General features: G+C 43.2%; 1 protein-coding gene and 1 long non-coding RNA gene across 2 annotated transcripts in view; one reads left to right on the plus strand and one right to left on the minus strand.

The window, feature by feature from the left end:
- The window catches only part of LOC123783991 (cytochrome P450 2C21), a 31,353-nt gene extending 18,978 nt beyond the window's left edge, over window positions 1-12,375 (plus strand). Inside the window, exons 8-9 of the mRNA XM_045785070.2 lie at window positions 6,024-6,165; window positions 11,755-12,375. Coding sequence (XP_045641026.2) covers window positions 6,024-6,165; window positions 11,755-11,936 — 324 coding nt within the window. The 3' untranslated portion in view covers window positions 11,937-12,375. The remainder of the gene's footprint in view (window positions 1-6,023; window positions 6,166-11,754) is intronic.
- LOC123783993 (uncharacterized) overlaps window positions 1-12,549 on the minus strand; it is an 86,386-nt gene that overhangs the window by 69,702 nt on the left and 4,135 nt on the right. The gene's annotated exons all lie outside the window — the stretch shown is intronic.

Raw genomic sequence — 12,549 nt, forward strand, 5'->3', positions numbered from 1 at the left:
ACAAAATTGGTTAGTGACTGGCGATTCTGAAATGTCTTTATTTCTCCATCAATTCTGAATGACAGCCTTGCTGGATAAAGGATCCTTGGCTGCATGTTTTTCTCTGAAAGAGCTTTAAATATGCTCCCCCAACCCTTTCTCTCATTCCAGGTCTGTGTAGACAGGTCTGACGTAATTCTGATGCTTTTGCCTTGGTACGTGAGAAATTTCTTTGCCCTGGCCGCTTTCAATACTGAATCCTTGCATCTAATATTTGCGAATTGCACTATGACGTGACGTGGTGTAGGTTTGTTGTGGTTGAGCTTGGGAGGGGTCCTCTCTGCCTCTTGGACACAAATGTTTGTTTCCCTTGCTAGATTTGGAAGTTTTCAGCTACAATTTGCTCAAATATCTCTTCTAGACCTCTGTTTTTCTCCACCCCCTCGGGGATGCCGATGATTCTAACATTGGATCGTGTCATTGAGTCAGTAATCTCCCGTAACCTACATTCGTGGGTGTGGATTTTTTTAAGACCATCTTCTATTTTCATTTTTTCCTCTATTAACCCATCCTCCAATTCACTAACCCGTTCCTCTGCTTCTGCGACCCTGGCCGTCAGAGCCTCTAGTTTTGCCTGCATTTGGCTCATAGAATTTTTAATTTCTGTCAGATTCGCTCTCATTTCTGTCCTTAGGGATTCTATATTCTCAGTAACCTTTTCGTTAATAGTTTTTTCAATTCTACTCATCATTTTGACCATCGTTACTCTGAATTCCATTTCTGATAATTTGGTTACATCCATATCCATTATTTCTGTGTCAGAGGCCACAGACTCACTGTCTTTTCTTTGCTGGAGGGGGGGGGGCTTCTCCTTCTTGTCATTCTGATGAGGAGAGGTTGCGGGGTTTCCAGAGCCCAAATTATTGACTGGGTCCCAGGCCGTGCCCCTTGTTTTATAGGGATCTTAGGGATGTGGGCTTCTTCTTTAAAGATTTTATTTATTTATTTATGTGGCAGCCAACCAGCGAGAGAGGGAACAGAAGCAGGGGAGTGGGAGAGGAAGAAGCAGGCTCCCAGCGGAGGAGCCCGATGAGGGACTCCTTTCCGGAATGCTGGGATCACGGCCTAAGCCGAAGGCAGGCGCTCAATGACTGCGCCACCCAGGCGCCGGGGTTGTGGGCTTCTTGATTTTTCAGCCTGCCTTCTGGGGGAGGGGCCTGCCACGCTGATACTCAGGCAACCCTGTTTGAGTAGAGTCTGTGCGTCCTCTGCGAGGGGGGATGGGGATGGGCACTCCCTGAGCCGGTATTTCCCGGCTTTTGTTCTCTGGCGGCTTTCCCTGGCGGTTTGCTGTGCCTCTTCTGAGAGTCAGAGCAGCAGCGGCCAAATTTCAGCCTCTCTCACAGAACAGAGGGATTGCGGCCCGTTCTCTCCTAATGTTCTGGCCACTTTAACTCTGCTTCTGTTGGTGCTGCTCAACCCTGCAGCGTCCTGGGTGTGCGCCCCACACCCGGCGTCCCAGCCCTCACTTCCAGGGCCGGCGCGTCTCTGTCCTTTGAGTTTCTAATGCCGCCAGCCGCCAGCCGCCCCGCGCGCGCGCGCTCCGGATCTCCCGGTCTCAGTCTGGATCCAGTGAGCGCACCGGGATTCCGGGGTTCCGCGAGATGCCTGGTGGCGCGCACCGGGCTCACGGTCTCAGTCTGCTGTTCTGCGGGTGCCGTCCGCGAGCCCCGCCCGCTCTCCCGTGCAAGTGGCTACCGCTTCCCGGCGCCCGAACGCGGCGGCTCCCTCCCCCTTCCGTTTATCTTCCGATATCTGTGCACAGTTTCATGGCTCCCCGCTTCGTACCTCAATACTCAGCGCTGGAGATGTTCATTTGTAGAGATCCAGATGCGTCTTCCTGCGTCTCAGGCTGGTTCCGTGGTTGTTTAGGCTGGTCTGGTACCTATCCAGCTCGACTTGGGGGATCGGCTGAAAACGGTGTCTCCTACTCCTCCGCCAGCTTAACTCCTCCCCCCTGTATATTTATTTTTATCCTGAATTTATTTATCCTAACAGTTTGGGTGGAGTCTTTAGGGATTATTTAAATCTGCAATATCATGTCATCTTGAAATAGTGACAGTTCTCCTTCCTTTCCTATTTGGATGTCTTTTATTTCATTTTCTTGCCAAATGCTCGGAATAGGACTTCTCGTACTGTGTTGGAAAAAGTGGTGAGAGTGGGCATCTTTCTTTTGTTCCTGATCCTAGAGGAAAAGCTGAAGCTCTTCCCCATTGAGGATGATGTTAGCTGTGGTCTTATCATATATGGCCTTTATTATGTCAAGGTACATTCCCTCTATATCTACTTTGTTGAGTATTTTTGTCATAAATGAATGTTGAATTTTGTCAAATGCTTTTTTCTACAGCTACTGAGATGATCGTATGATTTTTAGCCTTCATTTTTTAGTGTCTATCACAATGATTTGTGGATGCGAACCCTCTTGCATCCCTGGAATAAATCCCACTTCGTTATGGTATATGATCCTTTTATCGTAGTTCAATTCAGTATGTGAAGATTTTTTTGAGAATTTTGTACATCTTTCTCCATTAGAGATATTGGCCTTTAATTTTTTCTTATGGTGTCCTTGTATGGTTTTGGTATGAGGATTATGTTGCCCTCACAAAATGAATTTGGAGTGTCCTTCTCATTCTATTTTTACAAAGAGTTGAGAAGGAATGTTTGGTAGAATTCACCAGTGAATCCATTTGGTCCAGGAATGTTGTCTATTGAGAGAATATTAATTACTGATTCAATCTTAGTAATTGGTCTGTTCAGATTTTCTATTTCTTATGATTCAGTCTTGGTTTGTTGTATGTTTTTATGAATTTAGCCATATCTTCTGGGTTGTCCAATTTTTTGGTGTCTAATTGTCCATCGTGGTCTCTGATGATCTCTTGTATTTCTGTGATATCAGCTATAATGTCTACTTCATTTCTGATTTTGAGTCCCCTTTTTTCTTGGTGAGCTTAGCTAAAGGTTTGGCAATTTTGCTTATCTTTCTTTTCAACAAACAAGTTTCATTGACCTTTTCTATTTTCTTTTTAGTTTCTGTTTCATTTATTTTGACCTTAATATGTGTTATTTCCTTACCTGTCCTAAATTTGGGCTTCATTTGTTGTTCTTCTAGTTCCTTGAGGCATAAAGTTAGCTTGTTTGAGATTTTTATTTCTGATCTAGGCATTTATTGCTATGACCTTTCCTCTTTGAACTGCTTTTCCTGTATCCCGTAAGTGTTGGTATGTTGTGTTTCCATTTTCATTTCTCTCGAGGAATTTTTTTTTTAAATGTCTTCTTTGACTCATTGGTTGTTCAGTAGCACATTTTTCAAGTTCCACATATCTATGAATTTTTCAGTTCTTCTAGATTTATACCACTGTGGTCAGGAAATATGGTGATACAATTTAAGATTTTGTTTTTAAGTAATCTTGACACCCAGCATGGGGCTTGAACTCACAACCCTGAGATCAAAAGTCACATGCTCTACCAACTGATCTAGCAAGGTGCACCAGGTTCATATGATTTTACTCTTCTGCAATTTTTAATGCTTATTTTGTGCCCTAACATATTATCTGTCCTGAGGAATATTCCATGTATGGTTGAGAAGAATGTGTACTCTGTTGCTGTTGGATGGACTCTTCTGTATCTCCTAAATACACAGATTCATACACTCATATGCTTTGAAGTTCTTATGTGATAATTCTAACGTCTAGGATACTATGGGATCTTCTGTTGATTACTGTTTTTTAACTTTGGGTCACATTTCCTTCTTTTTCACATGCTTAATAATTATCACATGCTTGGGTGCCTAGCTGGCTCAGTCAGTTGGAGCGTGCGACTCTTGATTTTAGGTTTGTGAGTCAAGCCTAGGTTGCGTGTGGAGCCCACTTAAAAAAGTAATTTATTATATGCTGAACATTTTGAATGATGACTTGCGGGGAGTCTGATGCTGCTGTTTATTTTGGCAGGCAGGTAAATTCCTGACGGATGTTTTTTAGCCACTGAGGCTTACTATAATTCTTTCATTGTGAGTTAGTTTCACTTTTGAATTTAGTCTTTGTGCATGGCCCTCAGTCCAGTGTCGGTTCCTTAATCCAACAGTTTGCAAGTTTGAGGGTGACCAAAAAATTTTGAGGTACCGAGAAAGTCCTCTCCACTCTAGATGGGTTAGAACCTCAGCTCCCCTATCACTGCACAACATCTGATATCCACCTTCAGTTCTCAAGCGGTCATACTCTGATAGGCTCCATTGAGTTTCCTACTGTATATGTGTCACCCAGCCTATAACCATGGACTTCTACAGAATAGTTTTGTATACTTTTGAGATCTTATTTATAGATGTACTGTATCCTTCCTCATGAATTCAAGAAGCCAATTTTTTTTTCTCTGTCTCCTTAGCTCAGAAAGAGTAGCACTTTGCTTGGCCTTCACCTCTCTGAACTGTAGGAGGGTAGTGACCATTCTGCAATGAGAACTACATCATGTATTTGGAAAGGCCAGAGGGTACACTAGAAGGCATCCAGACAGATTTAGATTTGAATTTTGTCTCTGCTATGTAATAAATATATGACCTTCATTAAGATCTCAAGATTGTGAATGAAGTCATTATCATAACAGTATCAAATTTCGCTTTAAGTACTTAGCATGATAATCGTTTCTGGTTTTGTTTTCTTTTTTATTTATTTATTTTTTATTTATTTATTTTTTAAAGATTTTATTTATTTATGTGACAGAGAGACAGCCAGCGAGAGAGGGAACACAGCAGGGGGAGTGGGAGAGGAAGAAGCAGGCTCATAGCGGAGGAGCCCAATGTGGGACTTGATCCCGGAACGCCGGGATCACGCCCTGAGCCGAAGGCAGACGCTTTAACGACTGCGCTACCCAGGCGCCCCTGTTTTCTTTTTTAGAGAGAAAGAGCATGCGACCAGGGGAGAAGGGGCACAATGGGAGAGAGAATTTTTTTAAGGGACTAATTGATTATTTAGAGACAGCATGCAAGCAGAGGGAGAGAGAGAGAATCTCAAGCAGACTCCATGCTCAGCGCTGAGCATAGAGCCCGATGCAGGGCTTGATCTCACAACCTGGAGATCATGACCTGAGCCAAACTCCAGAGTCAGATGACCAACTGAGCCACCCAGGTGTCCCTAGCATGTGGTAATTTTCATGCAAAAGTAAAAGTATTTCATGTATTATCTCGTTTTACATTTGCAATGAACTAGTACAGATGTATCCTTTACATTTTGCTACTAATGAACATGAGTCATGGAAATGTTAAACAACTAGCCTCTGATAACCGAGCTTAATTCAATAGAAAGATTCCACTGCTTTTGAAAACTAAACTCCAAATCATTGTTACACTGCATCTGTGAGTTTAAGAAAATTGTACTAGAAACCGGAAATGTTCTCTCATTTCCACAAGAAATTGCAACAATTCAATTGAAAGAGCACAACAGCAAGAGGGATACTTATCCTGTTCCCATCTTTTAAAAAAAATTTTCAGTAAACTCTACACTCAGTGGGGGGCTTGAGGCCACGACCCCGGGACCAAGAGTCACGTGCTCTTTGAGCCAGCCAGCCACTCTTCAGTTTCTCATCTTGATGTGAAGGTGAAGGGTCTTCAAGAATATGGCCACTCAGGTAGAGCTCTGAAGACCTCATACTCGGCTCCAAAGAAAATGACCTGGATTTTCAGTGGCATCAGCTCTTTTAAACAATACTGCAATTTCTTTGTCAAGAACAATGCACTCCAGGGAGTTCCCTTAATTTTCTGAAAAGCAAGTGCTAGTGTCGGAGTACGAACTGAAGAGAATGACATGGAGTCTCTTAACAGTGCCTTGGACTGCCATTATAGGATTTAAAAGCTGTTAGTGTTGCTCACTCGTTTGTTCTGTGGTATGGAGTAGATAAGATTTTTTTTGTGCCTGTCTCCTCATCTAGACAACAAAAGGATTTCAAGCTCCATGACTTTCATTATTGTCCAGTTTACCCGTTTTCCTTCATTTCAGGGCACAAACATATTAGTATCTCTGACTTCGGTCCTGCATGATGACAAAGAGTTTCCCAACCCAGATCGCTTTGATCCCGGCCACTTCCTGGATGAAAGCGGCAACTTTAAGAAGAGTGACTACTTCATGCCCTTCTCAGCAGGCAAGCAAGCTTCATTCTTATCTCTACATCAGGGGTCAGTGAGAGGAGGAAGGGCTTTGTATGGAGGCTACTCAGGGCGGAACAGATTGTCATTTGTATGAGGCCAGAGGCATCACTCCCAAAGTCCAGGTTATGTCTCGTTTGATTGAACGCTTCCCTTGCCGAGATTGGCCCCGGAACCCACAACTGAGATTCCGAAGAAGGGGCAGAGGGTAGATTAGATAGATAGAGGGTAAGGGAAATTTGAGTTATCTCCCTTCAATTTGTCAGGGTCCTGGGAAGAAACACGTGGCATACTCAACAAGTCATTCCAGGATGACTGGAATCTAGATAACATTTGAATTTTCCAGTTTGTCTGGGTCTAGTGATTAGTTAGTAAGATTGTGGCAAATTTTTGAGTATTTGATGATGAGACTATTTTCAGAGGTGTGGGCAGGATTCAGGAGTGATAAAGCACTCAGGGACTAGCATCAGCAGGAAGATGTTCCCATCGTAGGGCTGAAGGGATGAGGGAAGGAGGGAGTTACTGGAACCCAAATAGAACTTTAGGAAAGAGAGAGTGGCTGCCTCAACAGGAGATGTGTCTGTAGCAGAGGCATACAGCCACTGTCTAAACTATAGCCTGGCAGGGTGGGATGGAGGGAATAAACACTCTGACCTTGTCAATAGCTAATGCTCTGAATTTATTCAGAACCCAGAAGGGAACGAACTTATTGGTTTATGCAGTCCATAGAAGTCAGCTTCCTGAACACAGAGTAGGCATAGAAGACAAACAAAAAATGGAGCTGGAAGGAGAGAGAAATGGAGAGTATTCAGTACATTCCAAAGGAGAAACAGGGGAGAAGAAAGGAGGGCAAAGGGCCTTTCCCGTAGAAGTAATTGAAACAGAGACAAAAATAGGAGATTTGCTTCCAGTTGAATATATAAGAAACCTAAGTATCAAGCAGCCCTTGCTATTGTGGTCTCAAGATTATGTGCCATGCCCAGAAATGATCTCAAAGCAAGATACTATTCTACTGCTCCTTATCTTTCTTCCGATATGTCGGGGCATTTCTGCATAATGAGACTCCTTGAGATTTCTATTCAAGTCACAGGGCTTATGGACCTGCTCTGCCCTGACACTGGTATCATTACAAGATCAGAGGCCTTACGTTCAGAGCTTAGGTTCCAGGATGTGAGACAGATGAATAAGTATAATTTCATCTGAAATGTGCTGTCTTAGAAGCATTAACAAGCGTTATAGAAAACAGATAAAGAAGTGAGTGATATACTCTGAGCACATCAAAGAAGTTTGCATAGAAGAAATGACATCTGAGCTGGATCTAGAAGGGTGTGGAAAATATCAACAGGCAGAGCAGAGAGGAAGGCTATTTCAGTTGGAGGAATGACTGGAATCCAGACAACATTTGAAATTGCCAGTCTGTTTGGGGATCAGTGGTTAGTTAGTAGGCTTGTGGCAAATTTGTAATATTTCTTTTTTTCCTACCCACTTAGTTCAGGATGACAGATATATCTCATTTTGTCTGACTCTTTGGAATTTCTAGGTCTGTGTGGATTGTCTGTACATAGGAAATTATATTTGATTTCCTTCTGTTAATTTGTCTCATGTCAATGTGATTCTTAGTCCAGCTACAAGGACCTTGAAGGGGACAGGAAATTCTTGCTCCCTGACAAGGTGTGTCAGGTGGACACCTTAACTCGCTGGACACTGCTCGCCCCACACAGTGCCGTAGCTGAGAGATCCTTAGGACATCTGACAGTGGGCACACGGTAAGATTTCCTACCATGTCAGTCTCTCAGAATCTCTGTCTGCAGAGTCCATTGGAGCGGGAATGGGGAGAATCCTTTTTCTCTCTTTCTGAATTTAGATTAGCAGGAGAAAATACTTGTGGAACTGCTTCCTTGGGCTTGGTGACTCTTGGTATATTTGGTAGGGTCCTCTTTGCTAACATTTCTGTTTCCTCCCAGAGAGGGTCTTTCTTTTCCTTTGTGTCCTCTATGTCATTTGTCATACACACTTTGCTGTAGGTTAATGGGCACATGAGGGAAGGCTGTTGCTTAAGGACATCTTGGAAGCTAAAGCTGCAAAAGTGGCAGACACCGATAGGACACTGAAAAGTGTTAGAGCGCGGCACCTGGCTGGCTTGCTCAGTGGAGCATGCGACTCCCGATCTGGGGTTGGGGGTTTGAGCCCCATGTTGGTTGTGCGGACTGCTTAAAAAATAAAAACTAAAAAAACCAAAAGCTGTTAGAGCACTCACCACCTGAAGAAGGCTCCTAGGAAAGGATAAGTTGGTCACAGAACAGGTTGGATTGACAGGTCACCTGCCAACCTCAAGAAAACTGTGCAGTGAGGTACACCCAACACATTAACCCCAAGCCTGTGGCACAGCCCTCTGGTGTTAGTGTGGCTCCAAGCGAACCAAGGCTGAACTAAAGCTCTTAATGTGCATGTACAAGATAAGATTTTTCCTTCTGTCTTGTTCTATGTCCTAGAAGTTTGGCTCTGTGACCAGTGAGAATATTCTCCCTGGTCTCCACCATCTGGAGGATGCACTTACCAAGGTGCACCTTGGTGGCCAAATAGAATGGGGTTCCAAGTCTATCTGTCTGGCCATGCCAGCGATCAAGCATATTTGTCGGGAGAGGTCCAGCCCATAGGAACCTTTGTTTTTTGGTGGTGGCAGGAAGTGCCTGCCCAGTGTCACAGATCAGCAGGTCTGTGACCAAAGGCATCTCACTTTCTGCAGTGAACTATTACACCAGTGTTCTTTTGATTGGCAAATTTACGAATACATTTTACAACTTAGATTCTTCACAGCATGGTCTTTCAGTAAGGTACAAACCAGGTTTACTAAGAGACCCAAAATTATCTTTAGTTTCTCTGTAATTAGACAAAAGGTGAGAAACCTATATTCGGTACTTAATGTTTCATTATTTTATGATATTTGGAAATGATCTACTCAATGAATTTAGCTTAACAGTTAACTTAGCAAAAATTGAAAAATTCAGGTTACCAAAGATTTTGGTAGCTCTTTAAAAGTTTACCTATGCATGACCTCAAAGAAGTGGGATAGAGCCCCTCATAGGGCTCTGACGTCAGTGTGGGGTCTCCTTCAGATTCTTTCTCCCTCTCCCTTCCCACTTACTTTCTTTCAGGTAAAATAATTTTTAAAAATCTTTTATTTGTTTATTTATTTAAGATTTTATTTATTTGACACAGAGAGAGAGAGAGAGAGAGAACAGCAGGGGGGGTAGACCCCAGGACCCAGATGATGTAGTTTTGAAATATAGGTGAGGTTTCATGGGGTGAGGTCCAGAGCTGATAAAGAAGGAAAGAATTCTTGAGACGTCTTTGTTGTTTCTCTTAAGCATGGGGACAAGACCCGTGGGTAGAAAGTGCTGCTCTACCTGGGTTGTGAGGGTAGACTGATTATATACATGGGAGTTGGGGATAGGGAAAAAGGGTAGCTTTCTTTCTTTCTTTTCTTTTTTTTTTCTTAAGATTTTATGTATTTATTTGAGAGAGACATAGAGCATAAGCACGTAGAGAGTCAGGCAGAGGGAAAAGCAGACTTCCGGCTGAGCAGGGAGCCTGATGCCAGACTCAACCCAGGACCCTGGGATCATGACCTGAGCTGAGGCAGATACCTAACCAATTGAGCCACCCAGATACCCCAAATGGGTAGTTTTCAAAAGAATTTTCATATGCTATCCTACAATACACTGGAGGCTTTTGCCATTGTTAAGGTTAAGGTTGTTTTTCCCGCTAGTAAGGCATTAACTTTAAGACAGTTGGCAGTTTCCTGGAGCAATGTCAGGCATACCCCAGCCAGGAGTGTGTGCTTAGTGGGGGAGGTTGCAGGGAGTCAGCTTGTGCTTTGCCCTCAGCAAGCCTTCTGCTCCCTTTCACCAGGATTATGGCCTGAGCCAAAGGCAGATGCTTAACCGACTGAGCCACCCAGATGCCCCTATCTGGTATTCTCTTGTCTAAACCTTGGGTCTCCTTGAACCACACGAACACCTGAGAGGGATGTGCCCCAAGCAGTTTTTGGCGATTGTGCATTTTTCACAGTGTAGCTCATTGCACAGAAGTTTTCTTGAGCTTGGTAGGTGACCAAATGTCAGTCTATCCTGTTCTGTGACCACCTCCTCACAGGAGCCTTCTTTTTTTTTTTTTTTTTTTTTTTAAGATTTTATTTATTTATTTGACAGAGATAGAGACAGCCAGCGAGAGAGGGAACACAGCAGGGGGAGTAGGAGAGGAAGAAGCAGGCTCCCAGCGGAGGAGCCTGATGTGGGGCTCGATCCCATAACACCAGGATCACGCCCTGAGCCGAAGGCAGACGCTTAACCGCTGTGCCACCCAGGCGCCCCTCACAGGAGCCTTCTTGAGGTGGTGAATGCTCTCATAGCTTTTCAGTGTTCCACCTGTGCCCACCAATTTTGGAGTTTTGGTTTCCAAGATATCCCTTAGCAACAGCCTTTAACCTACAGCAAAGTTTATCTCAACAGGTGCCAGTCTGATGAGAACCATGAACTCACCAGTCTGTGGGACTGGCTCAAACAGCAGGCCTATAGGGCCTATGCCTGCTTTCTGCACGATGGTACCTGCTTTTTATGGCAAATGATATAAAAAATACAAAGGAAAACAAAGACCATCTCTGGTTTGTTCTATTTCCCCTGAAGAAGTACGCTACCAAATTTATCAAGAGTTATTAAACACAAGGAACTAGTTCCACAAGTATTTCTCCTGCTACTCTAAATTTAGAAAGAGAGAAAAAGGACTCTCACCATTCTTGCTCCATCAGACTCCTCAGATCCAGGAGACTGACATGGTAGGAAATCTTACCTTCTGCCAGCTGTCTGTCCCATGTCCCACAGATCTCCAGCCGCAATCCTGTCTGTAGTAAGCAGTATCCAGTGAGTTAAAGCATACTGCCACCTTGGCCAGCTTCCAGGAAGAGGAATTTTCCTCTGCCTTTCAAGGTCCTTCCCAGCTGGACTAAAAATCCAATGAACAGTAGACAGATTAAGGGAGAAGATCAAATTTAGTTTCACAGGTATGGGGAACCCACAAACATGAAATCCTAAAGACAGGCAACACAGGCTTCTACCACATCCATAGTTAAGAAGAGGGGTGGGGGTTTGGGGATTCAACAGGGAGGAAGACCATTAGCAGGAAAGTGAGAATAGACGTTTCAAAAACACAGGTTCCGAACCTCTTACGGTGAGAATTTTCATAGAAAAAGAAGAATCTTTGCTAAATGCTGTCTTCCTGGTACAGGCAGGCACTTGAAGGAGAGGTAGGGAGAGTTTCTTGAATCTGCTGGGTTTTGATTGCTTTTCATTCAAAATAATCTTTATGCCAAAGTGGCCCATTTGGGGCAAGCTGCCCTTGCCTCTTTGCATGCACACAAAAATATGTACTGAGAAGTGTGAAGGAAACCACGTTTCAGTGTAGATAAAAGAAGCCATGGGTTACTCTATTAATATATTTATTTTCTCAATCCATATTTATTTAAGCCTCCCTGTGTGCTAACTCAGAAACAGAATTAAATGAATATTGAATTTATGTGTTGGTTTTAGGAAAGAGAGTTTGTGTTGGAGAAGGCCTAGCCCGCATGGAGCTGTTTTTACTACTGACCAACATTTTACAGCATTTCACCTTGAAACCTCTGGTTGATCCAAAGGACATTGACACCACCCCTATTGTGAATGGGCTGGGCACTGCACCGCCCTTCTTTAAGCTCTGTTTTGTTCCAGTCTGAAGAAAGGCCAGGCTGCCAGATTGCAGAGCCACACTCTGGCCTCACCTGAATGAGCCAGATGCTTTCTGTGCTTTGTGTGAGCCACTGTCCACCTCTCCTTTCACATCAGGAAGGACATTCCTGAACCTGTCTCTTCTCATTGTCCTCATCCTTTAAGATTCTGTTCAATTTTACCCACATGAAACAAATCACTGTTAGTTTCCAATTAAATTCTTTCTGTAGTCCGGTCCTGAGATCTTATGCTGTATCTCATCTGCAGTGTATACCAATGTAAAGCTCCTTATTAATATATTTTGTTCTATTAAAAATTATCCCATGAGTTAAAAAATTTTTTAAATATATGATATTCACTCATTTCTTACTGTTATCTCTTGATAGTTGGCATGTGTAATTTTTTTTGTCCCAGTGGTTATTAAAAAATAAATGTGTTGGGTGCATATTTGTGTATGTATGTATGTATAAGTATGTACATGCAGGGAGAAAACGGGATGGTCATTCTAGTCAGAGGCAATAATATGAGAGAAAGTATGAATCTGTTGGTGTGTCCAAGGATGCCTTTCCTGTTTTCACCTACTGGTTAAACACACAATTGGAAACACACACATATACATAC

This window comes from Ursus americanus, chromosome 6 (genome assembly GCF_024610735.1).
Source record: "Ursus americanus isolate L20-20 chromosome 6, mUrsAme1.1.p, whole genome shotgun sequence".
In the NCBI taxonomy this organism is placed as follows: Eukaryota; Metazoa; Chordata; class Mammalia; order Carnivora; family Ursidae; genus Ursus; species Ursus americanus.